Source organism: Hemiscyllium ocellatum, chromosome 46, assembly GCF_020745735.1.
Source record: "Hemiscyllium ocellatum isolate sHemOce1 chromosome 46, sHemOce1.pat.X.cur, whole genome shotgun sequence".
NCBI classification, from domain to species: domain Eukaryota; kingdom Metazoa; phylum Chordata; class Chondrichthyes; order Orectolobiformes; family Hemiscylliidae; genus Hemiscyllium; species Hemiscyllium ocellatum.
This window is the reverse complement of record NC_083446.1, coordinates 283,268-304,923: the sequence shown is the minus strand read 5'-3', so window position 1 is coordinate 304,923 and position 21,656 is coordinate 283,268. Positions and strand designations below refer to the sequence as shown.

General features: G+C 46.9%; 3 protein-coding genes across 3 annotated transcripts in view; all 3 read left to right on the top strand.

The window, feature by feature from the left end:
* The first annotated feature begins 513 nt into the window (after window positions 1-513).
* On the top strand, window positions 514-8,115 carry slc3a2b (solute carrier family 3 member 2b). Its single transcript, XM_060855699.1, has 9 exons — window positions 514-1,637; window positions 2,566-2,739; window positions 3,637-3,737; window positions 4,669-4,749; window positions 5,131-5,195; window positions 5,313-5,508; window positions 5,660-5,797; window positions 6,737-6,844; window positions 7,262-8,115. Exons 1-9 carry the CDS (start codon window positions 1,202-1,204, stop codon window positions 7,598-7,600), a joined length of 1,638 nt encoding a protein of 545 aa, XP_060711682.1. The 5' UTR covers window positions 514-1,201; the 3' UTR covers window positions 7,601-8,115.
* A 4,547-nt stretch (window positions 8,116-12,662) lies between these two features.
* Window positions 12,663-13,715, top strand: LOC132836162 (putative proline-rich protein 21). The gene has a single exon (XM_060855490.1). It carries the CDS (start codon window positions 12,663-12,665, stop codon window positions 13,713-13,715), a length of 1,053 nt encoding a protein of 350 aa, XP_060711473.1.
* Window positions 13,716-21,371: 7,656 nt separating this feature from the next.
* Window positions 21,372-21,656, top strand: part of cskmt (citrate synthase lysine methyltransferase) — a 4,440-nt gene continuing 4,155 nt past the window's right edge. The window contains exon 1 of the mRNA XM_060855489.1: window positions 21,372-21,590. Within this exon, the coding sequence (XP_060711472.1) occupies window positions 21,372-21,590 (219 nt within the window). The remainder of the gene's footprint in view (window positions 21,591-21,656) is intronic.

Genomic DNA, 21,656 nt, shown 5'->3' with positions numbered 1-21,656 from the left:
TCTTCGGAGGGTCGGTGTGGACTTGTTGGGCCGAAGGGCCTGTTTCCACACTGTAACTAATCTAATCAATTACACAGGGCCTTGGTGAGACCAAATATGAAGTATTGTTTCCAGTTTTGGTGACTGTCACTAAAAGATGTTCTAGTTATGAGGGAGCACAATGACGGTTTATCAGACTGATTCCTGTATTGGTAGAACTAAGATATGAAGAGAGGCTGGATCAGTGTACTACAGTCACTGGAATTTAGAAGAATGAGGGTGGAAAGCTCATGAAAATTCTAACAGGACCAGAGAAGGTAAATGCAAGAAGGATATCTCCTTTCCTAACTCTCTCTACTCAGAGCAGAATAATCCCAATTTCTCCAGTCTCTCTCCATATTTCCTGAAGTCGTTGTACTCCTGAGAGTTTTAGTAACTCTCCTGCAGTGTGAATACTGGAAGTTCCACCTTAAATTCTGCAGTGATGAGGAGGAGGAGGAGGCTGGCAGAGCCTTTAAAAGGGGAAGGGAGTGAGGTGGGGTTCCTCAGAGAAAGAGAGACGGTCTGGAAACCAAATAGGTTGTTAGAGAGCGCACACGGACGCAGTTCTGTGGCGTCGTGTTGGGGAACTGAAGTAGGATTATTACAGCAATAGTATTACAGGGTTGCGGGGCTGTGGGAAGCAGTATTGCAGTGTCGCGGGGCTGTAGGAAGCAGTATTGCAGTGTCGCGGCTGTGGGAAGCAGTATTGCAGTGTCGCGGGGCTGTAGGAAGCAGTATTGCAGTGTCGCGGCTGTGGGAAGCAGTATTGCAGTGTCACGGGGCTGTGGGAAGCAGTATTGCAGTGTCGCGGGGCTGTGGGAAGCAGTATTGCAGTGTCGCGGCTGTGGGAAGCAGTATTGCAGTGTCGCGGGGCTGTGGGAAGCAGTATTGCAGTGTCGCGGGGCTGTAGGAAGCAGTATTGCAGTGTCGCGGGGCTGTGGGAAGCAGTATTGCAGTGTCGCGGGGCTGTGGGAAGCAGTATTGCAGTGTCGCGGGGCTGTGGGAAGCAGTATTGCAGTGTCGCGGGGCTGTGGGAAGCAGTATTGCAGTGTCGCGGCTGTAGGAAGCAGTATTGCAGTGTCACGGGGCTGTAGGAAGCAGTATTGCAGTGTCACGGGGCTGTAGGAAGCAGTATTTTCTAGTTTCAAGGCCGACAGCAGTGTTTTGGAGAGCCGCTAACATGAGCTCTGAGGCCGGGATGAAGGACGCTGAGCTGGGCCTTAAGGAGGTCGAGCTGAACGAAGTAGACCAGGAGAAGCTGCCGATGACAGCGGGTCTGGCTGGGGACACGAACGGGGCTCTGAAAGGGGAGAAGGGGGAAGCGAGTCCCGGCTCGGGCCTTGGGCCTGCGACTCCCACTAAGTTCACGGGCCTGAGTAAAGATGAGCTGCTGGCGGTGGCGAGCAGCCCGGCCTGGGTCCGGAGCCGCTGGCTGCTCCTAACCCTCTTCTGGCTGGCCTGGCTCGCCATGTTGGCCGGGGCGGTGGTTATCATCGTCCAGGCCCCGCGCTGCCGCCCGCTCCCCCCCTCCCCGTGGTGGCAGCGCGGCGGCCTCTACCGCATCCACAGCCCGGCCTTTCAGGACTCGGATGGAGACGGCGAGGGAGACCTGGCAGGTACCGGGGGGGGGGGGTGAGGGTGAGGGGGGGGGGTGAGGGGCGGGGGGGGTGAGGGTGAGGGGCGGGGGGGGTGAGGGTGAGGGGCGAGGCGAGGGGGGGGTGAGGGTGAGGGGCGAGGGGGGGGTGAGGGTGAGGGGCGAGGGGGGGGAGAGGGTGAGGGGCGAGGGGGGGGTGAGGGTGACGGTTGGTGGGAGAGGGTATGAGAGTGGATGTGGGGTGAGGGTCGGGGGTGAAGGTGTGTGTGGGGGAGGGGGTGAGGGTCGGGGGGTGTGTGTGGGGGAGGGGGTGAGGGTCGGGGGGTGTGTGTGGGGGAGGGGGTGAGGGTCGGGGGGTGTGTGTGAGGGAGGGGGTGAGGGTCGGGGGGTGTGTGTGAGGGAGGGGGTGAGGGTCGGGGGGTGTGTGTGAGGGAGGGGGTGAGGGTCGGGGGGTGTGTATGTGGGGGAGGGGGTGTGTATGTGGAGGGTGACGGTTGGTGGGGGCGTGTTCTCCTGTTGCATCAGCCGTAGGGGGCGGGGCATCCCCACCTTTAATCTCTAGGTCCCGCCCCTGGCAACGGGGAGGTTTTGTGCGGCGGTGGGTGGGGCTTCGGCGGGCGGTGGGTGGGGCTGGCGGTGGGTGGGGCTTCGGCGGGCGGTGGGTGGGGCTGGCGGTGGGTGGGGCTTCGGCGGGCGGTGGGTGGGGCATTGCTGCTGAGTCAGTGCAGAATTGGCCTGGGTTGAGAGAGTTGGCTGGATGTTGGGGATGGGATCTGGTCTGGGACACATTGTGCGAGGGTTTACTGTGGGGGTGGATCCGGGGCTTGGGGCTGCTGGATGGTGAGATGGTGTTCTGGATTAGTCTCTGGCTGTCACTAGGCTTTGGGATCGGCACCTTGTTCAGTAAAGTTGGCGGTGCTCAATGTATATCTATGTGTTGTCACCTGCAGGAGTGAGTCAGAGAATGGAGGAGGTTGCTGCCCTCAAGGTTAAAGGCATCATCATTGGCCCAATCCACCAGAATGTTGCAGACATGGTCAACGAGACGAGGCTGAACAAGATTGACAGCACATTTGGCACCTTGGAGCAGATGGAGAAGCTGCTGGAGGTGGCCAGGAGGAAAGGTAACTAGGATTGCAGTCAAACAGTACTGCGCTGTCCAATAAATTCTATCTCTCATTATTTGGGTAAAATTCCCCTTTCTGGGTGTGAGGTAACAGTGGGAACAGCAGGAGACCTTCTCCTGAGAACCCCCTTCCCCACGATTCCCTCTTTATGCCCCTCATTCTCCCCAGTCTGTGACTAAGAGGGAGTAATGAATCTATGATTGTCTTGTTTGGAGTGGCTGATGTTCAGAAATGCTCAGCATTTCTGTTTTTCCTGCCAAATTGAATAACTTCACACATCCACATGATATTCCATTGCTGTATCCTATGTCCAGATCATTGATATTGCTTGTGATTTGGACCCAAGCACAAATCCTTGTGACCCTATTGGTTACAACTTGCCAATCTGAGATTGACCCAGTTGTTCCCACTCTCTACTTTCTGCCTATTAATCAATCCACATTCTTTTATGCTACCTCAGTCCTGTGTGCCTTAATTCAGTTTGTGATCCTCTTGTGTGAGAATCCAGAAAACCTATAGCTTTCCCTCTGCTAGTAATGTCCTCATATTAAATCTCTTAACAGGTTTGTACCATGATCTCCCAACATTGCTTTATTCAGGCATCTCACTGTTTGTTTAAAGGCCCATTTATCACATCTGTTATATTAGGTTCTGGCATTTCCTCTCTGACTGATATCAGGCTGACAGTCTGTAATTCCATGTTTTCTGCTTTGTCCCCCTTTAAACAGTAGGGTTACATTTTTCACCCTCCAATCTGTGGACACTATTACAAAATTGGACAGAATTTTGAAAGCTCATAGCAAATGAATCTGCTATCACCATTAAAAACTGAACCAAATATTCACCTTTGTCCTGCAGCTGCTTGAAACTCAGTCAGATTATGTGTCCAAACAGGTCTCAAGGTGATTCTTGATCTCACTCCCAATTACAAAGGAAAGCAGAAGTGGTTTGGGATTAACTTCAACAGGACTGATGGTGGCCAAGATGTGTTAAAGGTATGTGCCATTTTCATAAGGATATACCCCTTTGTTGTGGTGACTAGATTAGGCTGGGTCTTGAAACACCACCACCACCCACCCACCCCCCACCCCCACCCCAGCCCAACTTAATCGGCTTTGAGACTCTTGGGTGCTGAGCAGGGGGCACTTGCTGTCTCTGTAGTGACATCGTCTCAGCTGGGAGAGGGATTTGAGGTGAGAGGGGATGTGTGGAACAGCATTAGATGAAGTTTCTTCTGGTCTGATAGTATGCCACTTCAGTGCTCTAACACTTCGGTTGGAGGAGTGAGGCCAGGATTGCACGCCAGGCTGTCACAATGGGACGACATGGTGGCTTAATGATTAGCACTACGCTATTGCCTCTCAGCGCCAGGGGCCAGGGTTCGATTCCTGCCTCAGGCACCTGTCTGTGTGGAGTTTGCACATCCTCCCCTTGTCTGTATGGGTTTTCTCCGGGTGATCCAGTTTCCTCCACAATCTGAAGATGTGCGGGTCAGGTGAGTTGGCCATGCTAAATTGCCCATAGTGTTAGGTGCATTGGTCAGGGGTAAATATAAGTTAGGGGAATGGGTCTGTGGGGGTTAATCTTCTGAAGGTTGGTGTGAACTTGTTGGGCCGAAGGGCCTGTTTCAATACTGTAGGTAATCTAATCTAATGTCTTTGATGAATAGAAGAGGGTAAAAGTGCTGAAAGTAAGTTGAATGCAGAGTGCCAGATACTAACCAGCGCATGCTACCACATGTGACCGTTTACATACAGGATTTCCGATGGAAATGTTGACAGGCAGTTTTATGGTAGAAGTACAAGTAAGCATTGTTAATGGGAAGTCCTTGACAGGAGGATCATGGACTGACAGGTTTTCATTAATCCTGTATTAGATTGGAGATTAACAAGCAGCAGTACAGTAAACTGGTTCTATTTCCCACAGGAGAAGGAGGCATTTCAGTTTTGGCTGAAAATGGGTGTGGATGGACTGAGTGTGTCAGGGATCGAGGAAGTTCTAACTTCGGTAAGTGCGTGACCCCTTTCTTGCATTTACACCCCCCACCCGCTGTCACGCAGTGCTGTTGACAGTTGGTGTATTTGCTGCATTGACTGTGTGGTACTCGCAAATAAACTGCAGGGTGGCATGAGGTATCCCACCTTCACAATACAGTCCCTGTCCTGCAGTGGAAGTGGGGAATCTGCTGCATGATCTCACCAGGAAGAGAGCCCCCTTACTAACCAGAGTTGAAGGAACCTACCTCCTCATCTGCCTGTGTTGCTTTCTCAGTCCCGCGCTCTCTTGATCTCTCTCTTTACCACCCTGGCTGAAGCCTGGCTGTCTGAGTAACATCATCTTCATTTAAATTGCTGGCTGAGTTTTGATTTCTTGTTGAAATTGTCACAGGCTCCCCACAGAGTGATTGAGTGGCAGAACCTCACCAAGAATTTCTCTGGGGATGATGACCCAAGGTAAGGAACAGTCTTGTCACAATACCAGCTCACAGCATGTACCATTTGAGACATGTATACACACAAGCTGATCTCTTTCACTCCCTTCCATATTAATATTTAGTTATTGTCCCCCAGGATTTTCATTGCTGGCACAGCCATTTCTGAAAATGAGGAGATTCTGCAGCTGTTGAATCGATCAGATACTGACCTTTTCTTCAGTTACTATCTCCGACAAATCTTTTTGACTTCGAAGCCTCCAGTTGCAAAGAGCGTTCAGCAAAGTGTGGAGAAGTACATCGAGAACTGCGGCAAGTCCTGGCCAAGCTGGGCGGTATGTAACCTGTGGTGCAGTGGTGCCTTCTGTGGTGCTCCGGTCCGAATGGAGTGGGCTGTTGTTTGAGCTGGCGGGTTGTATTTAGGGAGGGAGCTGTTGACTGATTCATGTGTTATGGCTAATACTGATGCTTAGAGTCTCTGTGCAGCTTTCAGGTTATGAAATGGGTCACATGGCATCGTCGATACAGCAACACCTTCATGGACTGGTCCACATGATGCTCTTCACGCTCCCCGGGACTCCTTTTATTTATTATGGAGATGAGATCGGCTTGGAAGACAACCAGGTACAGACACTGGTTTGTGCTCGGGGTGGGGTGGGGGGGGCGGAGGAGGAGTGTGGGGGGGGGTGAGGAATAGGTTAGAGACAGGTGGATGAGGAGATGGTGGGGGGCTGCATGCTGCAGAGCCTGTACAAAGATTACAAACTTGATAGAAATTAGGAGCAGGATTAGGACATTTGGCCCTTCAAGGCTGCTCTGGCATTGATAATGATCGCATCTGATCATCCGAATCAATACCCTGTTCCTGCTTTTCCCCCATATCCTCTGATCCCTTTAGCCCCCAAGTGCTAAATCCAACTTCAACATTTTAAAATCGTACAATGTTTTGGCTATGATTGTTTCTGTGGCAGAGGATTCTACAGGCTCACTACACCATGGATGAAGACAGTTCTCCTCTTCAGTCCTAAATGGTTTACCTGGTATCTTTAGATTGTGGTCCCTGGTTCTGGACTCCCTGGTTATTGGGATCCCTGTCTAGTCCTGTTCAGATTTTATAAGGCTCTGAGATTTCCCCACTCATTCTTCTGAACAGTGCAAATATATTCCCAACTGGTTCAACCCCTTTACAAAGGTCAATCCCACCAGCCCAGGGATCAGTCTGAGGATTAGGAACTAAAAACGTTGCAGCTTACTAATGGTTGCTGACTGGGTTCCCCACAGTCTCAACAATCAGAACTAAGTCATCAACTTGAGGCTGTCAGGCAAGTTGCTCTCTTGAAAGTGACTTATGGAAATATCCACTCTGTTCTTTCCATAAATCACTTTCAAGAGGCACTGGTGGGTGAGGTCTTTGTAGTGTCCTGTGGGCAATGTCCCATGATTGACACCTCTATGATCAGATGATTTGGGAACTTGTGTGGAAATTGAGTGAATCCCTTTCTCATGGACATTACATTGTAGATTCTGTGTTTAAATAGTTCTGACCTTGTGTGTTGTCTGCAGGTAAACAAGGGAAATGCCCCATGGATGCTGTGGAATAATTCAGCAAATGGAGGCTTCACGTCCAAACAGAGTTTTCGTGAAGCCCCACTGTTAAATCAAACAGTCCAGGTTAGTGTTTCAGTTACCTCACTGTGGTTTTATATTTACAACCTTTCTTTTAAAAAAAACAAAATACACTCTCCATTATCATGTCTGCCTCTTTGACTGATCCTTGCTAGGATACAGCTCTCATACACACTGACTCTCATGAGTACAGGCTGTGTCACTCACTCACACACACTCTCTCCTCTCCTCTCTCTTGTACAGGCTTTCTCAGATACACACGCTCTCACTGGGATTTGCATACACACACTCTGACTCTCACAGGGGTATGGACCATCTCTTCCCTCTGCCTCTCTCTTCCGCCCTACCCCAACCCACTGGGGTATTAGGCTGTGTGCTCTCCCATGCTGTAAACTGCTCTGTGAACCTGAATGGCTTATTTAAAATGCTTTGAAGTTGTTTTTTTTTGCTGTCTCTCTATAGGGTCAGAAATCCCCTCCATCTCTCCTGTCTCTGTTTAAGAAGCTGAGCTTGCTGAAAATCAAGGAGCGATCATTGCAATTTGGCGAGTTCCAGTCTGTCCACAGCAAAGGAAATGTCTATGGATACACTCGGGTCTGGGACCAAAGTGACCGGTTCCTTGTCTTGGTCAACCTCGACACCCAGTCTACAGTGGTGACGCTGGAGGATAGCTCCCTCCCAGCCAAAGCTTCCATTGAGCTGAGCTCAAACACTGAGAGGTCAGAGGGAGAAATCAGTTTGACTGATATTCATCTGAATGCAGGCGAGGGTCTGCTGTTGAACTTCCCTTATGTTGCGTGAGATGTTGACACCCCCTCACACTGACCCCAAGTGTAGCAACAGATCTTGGGGATGGGATTAAATTCTCAATCTTTTACTCTCACATTCCATGGTTAACATGCTTTCTGGTTTAATTGTATTCCTCAGTAATTGCAGTTTCTTTCTAAAGTCCCTTGTGGAACTTCTTGTGGAGCTTATGATTAACTCTTAGCTCTTGTCACCCACACAGCAACAGAGTCTGACCACTTGCATCTTCCTGATATGGTCTGTGCATTTTGAAAGTAAAACCCGCACAACTTCCCAAAACCTTAAAATCACACTGCACTGTCCTGGACTGAATTGTGATAGTTTTCATCACGCAGTACCTTCCAGGGTTGATTCTGTTTAGTAACTTTGTGCATGTGGAAACAGCAAAGTTGTCTTTTGTTGTTAATTAAATGTTCAGCATGGCCTGCCTTTTGTTCACTTTTTTCAAAATCTGACTAACGTTTTTGAATCTTTTATATCTTTTGTTTCAATAAATAATTTTGAAAGAAGGTTCCTGATCAAAAGACCTTTTTTGTTTTCATTATTGAGTCTGAAGGTTTCCCACTGGGCCAGTACAGAGGGAGAATCACTCTCAGAAAAGGCCAACCCCTCAGTCAAGTACATTAACTGGCTACTGACCTTATTGTGGTTGTAGGAGCTTGCAATGTTCAATTTGGCTGTGTATCCAACAATGCAAACAGGTACTTCAGTGCCCTCATCACTGTTTACCATCAGTTAGGACAGAGGTTTTTAAAGATACCACATAAGTGCACATTCTGAGGAGGAGTTGATTTGTTGGTGGAGGTTTAGTGACAGAGTTTCTGACCGCTGGTGTCTCAAATGGGTTTTGCATTTCTGCTTAAATCTTTCTTTTGCAGTTGTAATCTTCAGGGTGGATAAGGGGAAACTAGTTGACGTAGTTTATTCAGATTTTCAAAAGTCATTTTAAGGTGTGACCCAAGATTGTCCCACAGCATTCAGGCTGATTTGGTTGGAGGTCACATGATCAGAATGGGTGAGGAATTGGCTAATGAACTGAATATTCATAAAATGTTGCATTTTTAGATAGTTGTGACTCTTTTGACTGGATATGGCGATGAGACGAAGTATTTATTTGACGGGAGGGTCCTCTATGACCAAGTCTTTACTCCAGGTTTCATCGGTGTTAAATTGTCAATAATGAACTTGCCCCATCCATTGTTAATATAGGAGTAGGCTGGTCAGCCCTAGAGCCTGTTCTACCAGTCAAGGGGATCGTGGCTAGCCTGTGGCTAACTTCCATATACAGAACAATCTCTGTTATCCGAACATCAGTTATCCAAATATTGGATTATCTGAACAAGATCTCCAGGTCCTGTAAAAACGTTATCATTATCCAAACAAAATACTCCACGCCGGTCTCGTTTGGATAAGTGAGGTTGTTCTGTACCTGGATTGTATGATTCTAACTTCGATAAGTATCTGAATAGGAAAGGTTTGGAAGGATATGGGCCAGAAGCAGGCACTTTACTTTGGGATTATGTTCAGCATGGACTAGTTGGATGGAAGGGTTTGTTTCTGTGCTGTGAGTGACTCTCAAATGTGCCTTTGGCCCTTTTTTGATGAACAAGCAATCGTATTTCTCAGATTTCATCGAATCCCCTACAGTGTGGAACAGGCCCTTCTGCTCTAAACATTCACACCGACTTTCTGAAGAGTAACCCACCCAGACCCGGTCCCCTAGCCTATTATCCCACATTTACCCCAGCCTAATGCATTTACCCCTGCCTAATGCAGACCCGGTCCCCTAGCCTATTATCCCACATTTACCCCTGCCTAATGCATTTAACCTTCACATCCCTGAACACTATGGGCAATTTAGCATAGGCATCTCTCTTGCATACCTTTTGGATTGTGGGAAGAAATGTGAACACCTAGAAGAAACCCACGCAGACATGAGAATGTGCAAACTCCACACAGACAGTTGCCAGAGGCTGGAATCGAACCTATGTTCCTGGTGCTGTGAGGCAGTAGTGCTAACCACTGAGCCACATGCCACCTTATTTAAATTTAACTGATCTTGCAAGGACTGCTGTTCATGGAAGAGCGTTCTAAATTTCTCACCCTTTGTGTGTTGAAGTACATCCTAATATCACTCCTGAACAGTCTAGCCTTCATTGTCAGACTATGCCAATGGTTTCAAAATCCTCAACCATTGGAAATAGTTCATCTTATTAACAGAAAAAAACAGATATATTATCTTGAAGAGAGCACATTGGTTTATTTTGGAGATGGAAACTTTGGATTTGTGTCCAGAGAGGGGTTTCACAAAGTTTACAGTAGGTGCTGAGTATTTGAAGGTCTCCCTGAATGCCGAGGAAGACTTATGCTGCAGTCATAGTACTCGGTAAGAATGGCTATTTACTATTTGCAGACAATACATTCTCACCCCTGGTAAACAACTACAAAGAACTATAAACCACACCCATGCATGCAGTCAGAAAAACACTGGTGTAATGGATGGAAGAGGAAAAGGTACTGAGGAAATATTTCAGCTACACTAATCTTTGAGATTCAATTAAGTGTCTGCCTTCTGTTTCTGAAGGCGTTCCTTTGGGGGTTTTTTATGCTTCTAAAGGAGGCACTCAGCAATTTGTTCGCAAATTCTAAAGACTCTGGCTTATTGGTTAAAAGGAACAGCTGACAGCTTGGGTTAAAATATCCATTTTCTATTTAGCTTCAGGTGAGAGAGGGGTCTGACAGTTTCTCACTGTGTGGTTCATACCCACATGCTGTCACCTACTCTGAAACCAATCAGCGCTCTCTTGCTGACCAAGTCTCACTTTGTACACATCTCTAGTGCCCTGCTATTGATTTGCATTATCCCCACTGCTCACAAAACATGAGTTACAGCAGCTTGCCTTTTAATAGGTCAGCAGTTCCATTCCCTGTCTTTTAAACAAAATGGTTCTTTTCCTAATTCAGTCCCCTATCAAAAGTGAAGTGATGTGGTCTTTAGAGACCTCCAACCTTACCAGATCTAATTGAAACTTACAGAATACCAAAAGGCCTGGACAGAGGATGTTGAGATGTCTCCACTAACCAGAGAGACAAGGACCTGAGGGCACAACTTTAAAGTAAAGGGAAGACCCTTTTAGAAAGGAGAGGAGGAGAAACGTCTTCAGCCAGAGTGGTGGATCTATGGAATTCATTGCCACAGAATACTCTGGAGGCCAGGTTATTGAATATATTTAAGGCAGAGATAGACCAGTTCTTAAGTATCAGGGGTTACAGGGAGAAAGCAGGCGAATGGAGTTGAGAAACCTATCAGACATGATTGAATGGCGAAGCAGACTTGATGGGCCGAAGATAAAACCATTTCAAAAATGCATTTTGTCACAAGACATTGTACAGAAGTAACACCATATTATTGCATTCATTTATCTCATGTTCCTCATCACCCAACCAAATAATTTTATACAATCTGGGTATTTCCTAAACCTTTAACAGAACCTGTCGTTTCACTCTCTGGACAATTCCTCTGCAGTTTGAAGATCTTTGCCAGCAATGTGAATCATCTTTACAGTAAATGATTGAAATGGAAGACTTTGTCTAAACAGTCTCATATTTTGAGTTTAAACCTTTTGAGTGAAAGCCAGTGGATTAAGATCAGTGTTTCTCTCTGTTATTGTGTCAGACCTAGACTTCAAAAGTTTGGAGAACTATTTACAATCTCAAAGTCTCATTTTCTACTGTAGAGTATTTCTTACCATCCTGCTTTAGTTTCTTCGAGAAATCCTCTGCTGGCTTTTTTATTCCTGACTCCTCATTGTGCAAAAGCTGATACCTATCCACAAGTCACACAATGATTGAACTGCAGAAAGAGACCATTCGGCCCCTCCTCCATACGTTGACTCTTCAAATAAGCATTGTTCCCATATTCCTGCATCCCATTTCGATCCAAATAATCATCCAATGCCATCTCAAATTGAACCTGCCTCCACCACAGTTCCAGTCAATGCACTCCATCCCTATATCCTTGTCGAGTGAAACAGTTTTTCCTCACATTTTCTTCTTTTACAAAGTACTTTCAGGTTGTGAGCTCTCATTCTCACTTTTTTATATGGAAGCAGTACAGCTACTGTATGCAGATCTCTGATTACTCTGAAAACTTCTATCAGATCTCAGCCTATTCCCAAACTCTCCAAACTATGCTCATAGCTGAAGTTTCTCATCTCTGGAGCCATTCTTGTGAATTTCTGTAACTCACTACAGCACTCTCTCCAATGCTTTATAACATCTTGCCTATAATTTTGAGCCCAACTGTACACAATACTCCAGATGAGATCTAACCAGTGCCTCAATTCAGTTCACATCATCTCCTTGTTCTTGTCATCTACGACCCTAAATTTTTTTTAGATTAGATTACTTACAGTGTGGAAACAGGCCCTTTGGCCCAACAAGTCCACACCGACCGGCCGAAGCGCAACCCACCCATACCCCTACATTTACCCCTTACCTAACACTACGGGCAATTTAGCATGGCCAATTCACCTGACCCGCACATCTTTGGACTGTGGGAGGAAACCGGAGCACCCGGAGGAAACCCACGCAGACACGGGGAGAACGTGAAAACTCCACACAGTCAGTCGCCTGAGGCAGGAATTGAACCCTGTTCTCTGGCGCTGTGAGGTAGCAGTGCTAACCACTGTTGCCACCGTGCCACCCACTAATTTAAAAAGCCTTGAGGACATTGTATATTTTATTAACTGCTTTCCCCACCTGCCCTGCCACCTTCAGTGACCTGTGCACATGTACCCTCAGGTCCCTCTGCTCCTGCACCCCTTTTAGAATTGTACCTCCTATTTTATATTGTCTTTCAACATTCTCCTGACCAAGGTGTATCACCTCATATTTCTCTTCATCTATCATCCACTCCACCAGCCCGTCAATGTCCATCCGTCACCAATTCACCCACTCCACCCACCCGTCAATGTCCATCCGTCACCAATTCACCCACTCCACCCACCCGTCAATGTCCATCTGTCACCAATTCACCCACTCCACCCACCCGTCAATGTCCATCTGTCACCGATTCACCCACTCCACCCACCCGTCAATGTCCATCCGTCACCAATTCACCCACTCCACCCACCCGTCAATGTCCATCTGTCACCGATTCACCCACTCCACCCACCCGTCAATGTCCATCCGTCACCGATTCACCCACTCCACCCACCCGTCAATGTCCATCTGTCACCGATTCACCCACTCCACCAGCCCGTCAATGTCCATCTGTTACCGATTCACCCACTCCACCCACCCGTCAATGTCCATCCGTCACCGATTCACCCACTCCACCCACCCGTCAATGTCCATCCGTCACCAATTCACCCACTCCACCCACCCGTCAATGTCCATCCGTTACCGATTCACCCACTCCACCCACCCGTCAATGTCCATCTGTTACCGATTCACCCACTCCACCCACCCGTCAATGTCCATCCGTCACCAATTCACCCACTCCACCCACCCGTCAATGTCCATCCGTCACCAATTCACCCACTCCACCCACCCGTCAATGTCCATCCGTCACCAATTCACCCACTCCACCAGCCCGTCAATGTCCATCTGTCACCAATTCACCCACTCCACCCACCCGTCAATGTCCATCTGTCACCGATTCACCCACTCCACCCACCCGTCAATGTCCATCTGTCACCAATTCACCCACTCCACCCACCCGTCAATGTCCATCCGTCACCGATTCACCCACCCGTCAATGTCCATCTGTCACCGATTCACCCACTCCACCCACCCGTCAATGTCCATCTGTCACCGATTCACCCACTCCACCCACCCGTCAATGTCCATCTGTCACCGATTCACCCACTCCACCCACCCGTCAATGTCCATCCGTCACCAATTCACCCACTCCACCCACCCGTCAATGTCCATCTGTCACCGATTCACCCACTCCACCCACCCGTCAATGTCCATCTGTTACCGATTCACCCACTCCACCCACCCGTCAATGTCCATCTGTCACCAATTCACCCACTCCACCCACCCGTCAATGTCCATCCGTCACCAATTCACCCACTCCACCCACCCGTCAATGTCCATCTGAAGTTCCACCTTGTTCTCCTCACAGTTTGCAGTTCTCCCAAGTTTCGCATAACCTACAAACTTTGAAACTGACTGCTACACACCAAGATCCAGATCATTAATATACATCAAGTTAAGCAAGGGTAACCATACTGACCCCTGGGGAATTGCACTGCAACCGTTCCTCCAGGCCAAGAAATATTGATTGACAGTTACTCTCTCAGGATGTTCATGTATTCCTGATGAAGGGCTTTTGCCCGAAACGTCGAATTTCCTGTTCCTTGGATGCTGCCTGACCTGCTGCGCTTTAACCAGCAACACATTTTCAGTATGTATTTGGAAAGGCAAGGACTGATTCGGGATAGTCAACATGGCTTTGTGAGTGGGAATTCATGTCTCGCAAACTTGATTTGAGTTTTTTGAAGAAGTAACACTGAGGATTGATGAGGGCAGAATGGTAGATGTGATCTATGTGGACTTCAGTAAGGTTTTTGACAAGGTTCCCCATGGGAGGCTGGTGAGCAAGGTTAGATCTCACAGAATACAGGGAGTACTCACTATTTGGATGCAGAACTGGCTCAAAGGTAGAAGACAGGGTAGTGGTGGAGGGTTGCTTTTCAGACTGGAGGCCTGTTGCCAGTGGAGTGCTGCAAGGATTGATGCTGGGTCCTCTACTTTTCATCATTTATGTAAATGATTTGGATGTGAATGTAAGAGATATAGTTAGTATGTTTGCTGATGACACCAAAATTGGAGCTATCGTGGACAATGAAGAAGGTTACCTCCGATTACAACAGGATCTTGATCAGGTAGACCAATGGGCTGAGAAGTGGCAGATGGAGTTTAATTTAGATAAATGTGAGGTGCTGCATTTTGGGAAAGCATATCTTAGTAGGACTTGTAAACTTAATGGTAAGGTCCTAGGGAGAGTTGCTGAACAAAGAGACCTTGGAGTGCAGGTTCATAGCTCCTTGAAAGTGGAGTTGCAGGTAGATAGGATAGTGAAGAAGGCATTTGGTATGCTTTCCTTTATTGGTCAGAGTATTTAGTACAGGAGTTGGGAGGTCATGTTGCGGCTGTTCAGGACAGCGGTTAGGCTCCTGTTGGAATATTGTGTACAATTCTGGTCTCCTTCATATCAGAAGGATGTTGTGAAACTTGAAAGGGTTCAGAAAAGATTTACAAGGCTATTGCCAGGGTTAGAGGATTTGAGCTACAGGGAAAGGCTGAACAGGCTGGGGCTGTTTTCCCTGGAGCGTCGGAGGTTTACAAAATTATGAGGGGCATGGATAGGGTAAATAGACAAAGTCTTTTCCCAAGCGTGGAGAGTCCAGAACTAGATGGGAAAGATATAAAAGAGACCTGAGAGGCAACGTTTTCACTCAGAGGGTGGTACATGTATGGAATAAGCTGCCAGAGGAAGTGGTGGAGGCTGGTGCAACTGCAACATTTAAAAGGCATCTGGATGGGTATATGATTAGAAAGGGTTTGGAGGGATATGGGCCGGGTGCTGGTAGGTGGGACTAGATTGGGTTGGGATATCTGGTTGGCATGGAGGGTTGGACCGAAGGGTCTGTTTCCATGCTGTACATCTCTATGACTCTTTCCTATCACTCAGCCCATTTTGTATCCATGTTGCTACCGACTATTTTAAATCGATGACTTGTAACTGTTGTGGACAGTATCAAATGCATTCATGTATACCACATTAACAGCATTACCCTCATCAAGCTTTTCTGTTGGCTCTGATAAAGAAACTCCAGACCATAAGCCCATAAGACATAGGAGTGGAAGTAAGGCCATTCGGCCCATCGAGTCCACTCCACCATTCAATCATGGCTGATTGGCATTTCAACTCCACTTACCAGCATTAATTCCTCGAGACAACAAGAATCTATCGATCTCGGCCTTGAAGACATTTAGCGTCCCGGCCTCCACTGCACTCCGTGGCAATGAATCCCACAGGCCCACCACTCTCTGGCTGAAGAAATGTCTCCGCATTTCTGTTCTGAATTGACCCCCTCTAATTCTAAGGCTGTGTCCACGGGTCCTAGTCTCCTCACCTAACGGAAACAATTTCCTAGCGTCCACCTTTTCCAAGCCATGTATTATCTTGTACGTCTCTATTAAGTCTCCCCTCAATCTTCTAAACTCCAACGAATACAATCCCAGGATCCTCAGCCGTTCCTCATATGTTAGACCTGCCATTCCAGGGATCATCCGTGTGAATCTCTGCTGGACACGCTTCAGTGCCAGTATGTCCTTCCTGAGGTGTGGGGACCAAAACTGGACACAGTACTCCAAATGGGGCCTAACCAGAGCTTTATAGAGTCTCAGTAGCACATCTCTGTTTTTATATTCCAACCCTCTTGAGATAAGAGACAACATTGCATTTGCTTTCTTAATCACGGACTCAACCTGCATGTTTACCTTTAGAGAATCCTCGACTAGCACTCCCAGATCCCTTTGTACTTTGGCTTTACTAATTTTCTCACCATTTAGAAAGTAGTCTATGCTTTTATTCTTTTTGCCAAAGTGCAAGACCTCGCACTTGCTCACGTTAAATTCCATCAGCCATTTCCTGGACCACTCTCCCAGCCTGTCTAGATCCTTCTGTAGCCTCCCCACTTCCTCAGTACTACCTGCCTGTCCACCTAACTTCGTATCATCGGCAAACTTCGCTAGAATGCCCCCAGTCCCCTCATCCAAATCATTAATATATAATGCGAATAGCTGTGGCCCCAACACCGAACCCTGCGGGACACCGCTCGTCACCGGCTGCCATTCTGAAAAAGAACCTTTTATTCCAACTCTCTGCCTTCTGTTAGACAGCCAATCCTCAATCCATCCCAGCAGCTCACCTCGAACACCATGGGCCCTCACCTTGCTCAGCAGCCTCCCGTGTGGCACCTTATCAAAGGCCTTTTGAAAGTCTAGATAGACCACATCCACTGGGTTTCCCTGGTCTAACCTACTTGTTACCTCTTCAAAAAACTCCAACAGGTTTGTCAGGCATGACCTCCCCTTACTAAATCCATGTTGACTTGTTCTAATCAGACTCTGCTCTTCCAAGAATTTAGTAACCTCATCCTTAATGATGGATTCTAGAATTTTACCAACAACCGAGGTTAAACTGATTGGCCTATAATTTTCCATCTTTTGCCTTGATCCTTTCTTGAACAAGGGGGTTACAACAGCCATCTTCCAATCATCTGGGACCTTTCCTGACTCCAGTGACTCTTGAAAGATCTCAACCAATGCCTCTGCTATTTCCTCAGCCACCTCTCTCAGAACTCTAGAGTGTATCCCATCGGGGCCAGGAGATTTATCAATTTTAAGACCTTTTAACTTTTCTAGCACTATCTCTTTCGTAATGGCAACCATACTCAACTCAGCCCTGTGACTCCCTTTAATTTTTGGGATATTACTCATGTCTTCCACAGACCTACACTACATCTTCATGAAATCCTGACTTTATAAAATACCTATTTATTGATGCCTGCATTTTCCTACATGACCTGCTTTTGGAATTTCGTGTCACTTGCGATATCTATTTGCAATTTTAAAAAAAGATTCATGATATGAGGGTGTCATTGGGTATAACTACGTTTATTGCCTATCTCTAATTGCCCAGAGGGCAGTTAAGAGACATGGTTCTGGTGTCACCCATAGGCGGTTTCCTTCTCTAAAATGTCATTAGTGATCTAACTGGGTTTTTCCTAACAATTGGCAAGGGATTCATGGTCATCATTAGACTCCTAATTCCAGATTTTTATTGGATTCAAATTCTACCATGGTAGGATTTGAACCCAGGTCCCAGAACACTGCCTGGATCCTTGGATTAATTACCTGGAGATATTGCCAGTAGGCCATCACCTCCCCTAATATCTGAATGGTACCACCACTTGTTAAATAATCATCCATTCTTAATCCACAGATCTCTGAGAAATATACACTTCTTCATCAAAACACCCATTTGACAATAATAACAGCTGGGAACTCCTTCAGTCTCAGCGTCAGTGTGAACTGGTGAAGAATCCTCAGTCTTTTGTTCTAACAGTCCTTTTACCAAATCAATTCCCATTCAAAAGTGGAAGTCAAATAAAAAATGTAGAGTCTACATTATACTTTGCTTTTGTAAGTGCATTTTTAACACTTCTTCAAAAACAAATTCCAGCATTTTCAACAGCTGGGGTCAGGCCCAGTGAACTGTGGTTCCCCATTCTCTCTCTCCCCCACCCCTCCCCCCACTCTCTCTCCCACTCTCTCTCTCCCCAACTCTCTCTCTTTCTTGCTCTCTCTCTCCCCCACTCTCCTTTTCTTCCATTCTCTTTCTCTGTCCATTCTTTCTTGAAAAGCAGTGTAACATTTGCCAACTTCCAATCTGATGGGACTATTCATTCAACATATCACCATCACTGCAGCCACATCTTTTTTGAGCCCGAGCATAGGACACTTGGTCCTATGGATTCATCAGATTTTGCCCCCTCAGTTTCTCCATTTCTTTTCCTGTTAATATTGACTTTTTCCTCACTCTTTTTAACTCTTAGGTTACTGTTTATTTCTGAAATGGACCGTATGTCTTTTGCTGTGGAGACAGGCAGAATATATTTCTTCAATACTTCAGCCATTTACTCATTCCCCACAATAATTTATCATGTCTCAGCTCCAAGGCACCAATGTTTCTTTTTAGCTCCTCTCTTTTACATTCTTCTAAAAGTTCTTACAATCTCTCCTTCTATCTGTGGCTAGTTCACCCTCACATACCATTTTCCCCCTTGTTTATTACTTTTTTTGCTGTCCCTTTGCTGGGTTCTGAAACACTCACATTTCTCCGACTTGTTTAATTTTATAATATTATGAGCCTCTTCTTTAAACTAACATAATCCTTACCTTGAATGAGAAGCCCCAAACCTTGAAGTATCATTAATTTCCTGAGTGAGCCATGGATGGGTCTTTCTTACTGAATTTTTGTTATTCAATTGAACATGTTCACTTTTATTGAACATTTTGAATTATTTCTTTAAATATTTTCCTTGTTCATTTACAGTCAACCTAAGTCAGTTCTCCTTTTATACCAATGTAATTAGCTTTAAAATTCTTGTTTGTTTAGAGCTTGTCACTTTCAAACTTAACATGGAAATCAATGGTGCTGTGATCATTACTGCCTGGTGGATCTTTTACAGCAGCATTCCGAAATAATTCTTCTTTGTTACACAATACTAAATCGAAGATAGCTTTATCCCTTGTCAATTCCACAATGGGTTGCTCCAAGAAATTGTCACACAGTATTCTATAATTCCATCTTCTTGTCTACTTTTGCTTGGCCCAGCCTCCATGAAGATTAAACTCCACGACAATTTTCACGTTGCTTTTGTTCACAAGCCTCAGTAAGTTATTGTTTACAGCTCTGTCCAATATTTTAACTGGTCAGTGGTCTATGAACTAGTTGTGCCAGTGTTTTCTAACTCTTGATCTTCTTACTTCCACATGGATTGATCCTCTGAGGGTGGCACGGTGGCTCAGTGATTAGCACTGCTGTCCCTGAGTGCCAGTGACCCAGGTTTGATTCCAGCTTTCCCTGGAGCGTTGGATGCTGAGGGGTGACCTTATAGAGGTTTACAAAATTATGAGGGGCATGGATAGGGTAAATAGGCAAAGTCTTCTCCCTGGGGTTGGGGAGTCGAGAAGTAGAGGGCATAGGTTTAGGGTGAGAGGGGAAAGATATAAAAGAGACCTAAGGGGCAACTTTTTCACGCCGATGGTGTTACGTGTATGGAATGAGTTGCCAGAGGAAGTGGTGGAGGCTGGTACAATTGCAACATTTAAGAGGCATTTGGATGGGTATATGAATAGGAAGGGTTTGGAGGGATATGGGCCGGGTGCTGGCAGGTGGGACTAGATTGGGTTGGGATATCTGGTCAGCATGGACGGGTTGGACCAAAGGGTCTGTTTCCATGCTGTACATCTCTACGACTATGAAACTTTGCAGAGGAACATAGACACATTGAGTGAGTAGGCAAAGGTCTGGCAGATGGAATACAATATTAATAAATGTGGTTATGTATTTTGGTAGGAGTAACAGAAAAATAGATTATTACTTGAATAATAAAAGGTTGCAGCATGCTGATTTGCAGAGGAACCTGGGTGTCTTTGTGCATGAACCACAGAACTTGGTCTGCAGATACAACAGGTAATTCAGAAGGCAAATGGAATTTTGTCCTTCATTGCTAAAGGGTTTGAGATTAAAAGCAGAGGTATGTTACAGCTGTACAAGGTGCTGGTGAGACCATATCTGTAGTACTTTGTGCAGATTTGGCCTCCTTACTTAAGAAAGGATGTACTGGCACTAGAGGGAGGAAGTTTATTAGGTTGATTCTGGAATTGAGGGAGTTGGTTTATGAGGAGAGGCTAAGTTGATTTGGATTATATTAATTGGAATTTAGAAGAATGAAGGGGGGTCTTATAGAAACATATAAAAGTACGAAGGGAATCGATGAAATAGAAATAGAGAGCATGTTTCCACTCATAGGGGAAACTAGGACAAGAGAGCATGGCTGAAAATGTGTTGCTGAAAAAGCGCAGCAGGTCAGGCAGCATCCAAGGAGCAGGAGAATCGACGTTTCGGGCATAAGCCCTTCTTCAGGAATCGTCGATTCTCCTGCTCTTTGGATGCTGCCTGACCTGCTGCGCTTTTCTAGCAACACATTTTCAGCTCTGATCTCCAGCATCTGCAGTCCTTACTTTCCCCCAAGAGAGCATGGCCTCAAGATTAGAGGTAGCAGGTTTACAACTGAACTAAGAAGGAATGTCTTCACACACAGGATTGTGGAATTCCTTGCTCAGGGAAGTAGTTGACGCTACTTCAGTAAGCGCTTTTAAAGCTGAGGTAGTTACTTTTTTCAAAAATAAAGGAATTAAGGGATAGAGTGAAAACATGGGTTAAGTGGAGCTGAGTCCACGGAAAGATTAACCATGATTTTATTGAATGGCAGGGCAGGCTCGAAGGGCCGGACAGCCTACTCCTGCTCCTAGTTCTTGTATTCTCTTAGCTCCACCTGATGAAGGAGCTTGTGATTTCATACAATCCTGACGGACTATAAGCTGGTGTTGTGTGATTTCTGACACCGGCCTCTCCACATCATTCCCAGAGACTGTCATTGTTTTCCTTTGGAAAGGTTGAGGTGGTTTGGGGGCACAGTGTCCTTGTATATATCCCAACCAGGGAACCAAGGATTACAGGGAAAAGGGGCAGGAAAGTGAAGGTGAGCAATACCAGATCAGGCATAATCCCTCAAAGAACAGGGTCAAATTGTACGTAACAAGCCAAGATGAGGCGCTATACAAATGCAACATACAATCGGCTATTCACTTCCGGGTACAGCCCTCGGGTCATATTCCAGCGAAGGCCACGTGGGTCTAATAGGCCCGCCCATATACTGCACCAATGTTTCCGGTTGTGTCATGCACCGCAGGCCTATTTCCGGTTATACCACGTGCTCTGACCTGTTTCCGGTTATGTCACGTGTTCGGACCTGTTTCTGGTTATATCACGTGGTCGGGCCTATTTCCGGTTATATCACGTGCTCGGGCCTGTTTCCGGTTATATCACGTGGTCGGGCCTGTTTCCGGTGGTGTATCCTGTTTCCGTTCACCTTGCCGACTCTCTTCACTCGCCATGTCCGCTCTCCTCCGGGGACTCGTGGGCCGTGCCGCCCCGCTCCGCCCGCCCTTCACCATTGCCCGGGCCCGGCTCAACAGCAAGGCGTCCGACAGCGAGATCGGGCCCGCGGTGAGTCCACCCGAGAGGCCGCGGACCCTCCGACAGCGCGACGCTCCCTCAGTCCCGGCCGCCGGGGGACGGGGGCCGGGGGCTCCCCCAGGGTCTGGGGGCCGGGTGGGGGGTACTCCCCCCGAGTCTGTGTGGGGAGCGGGGGGGTGTGTGGGTTGGGGGGCGGGTGTG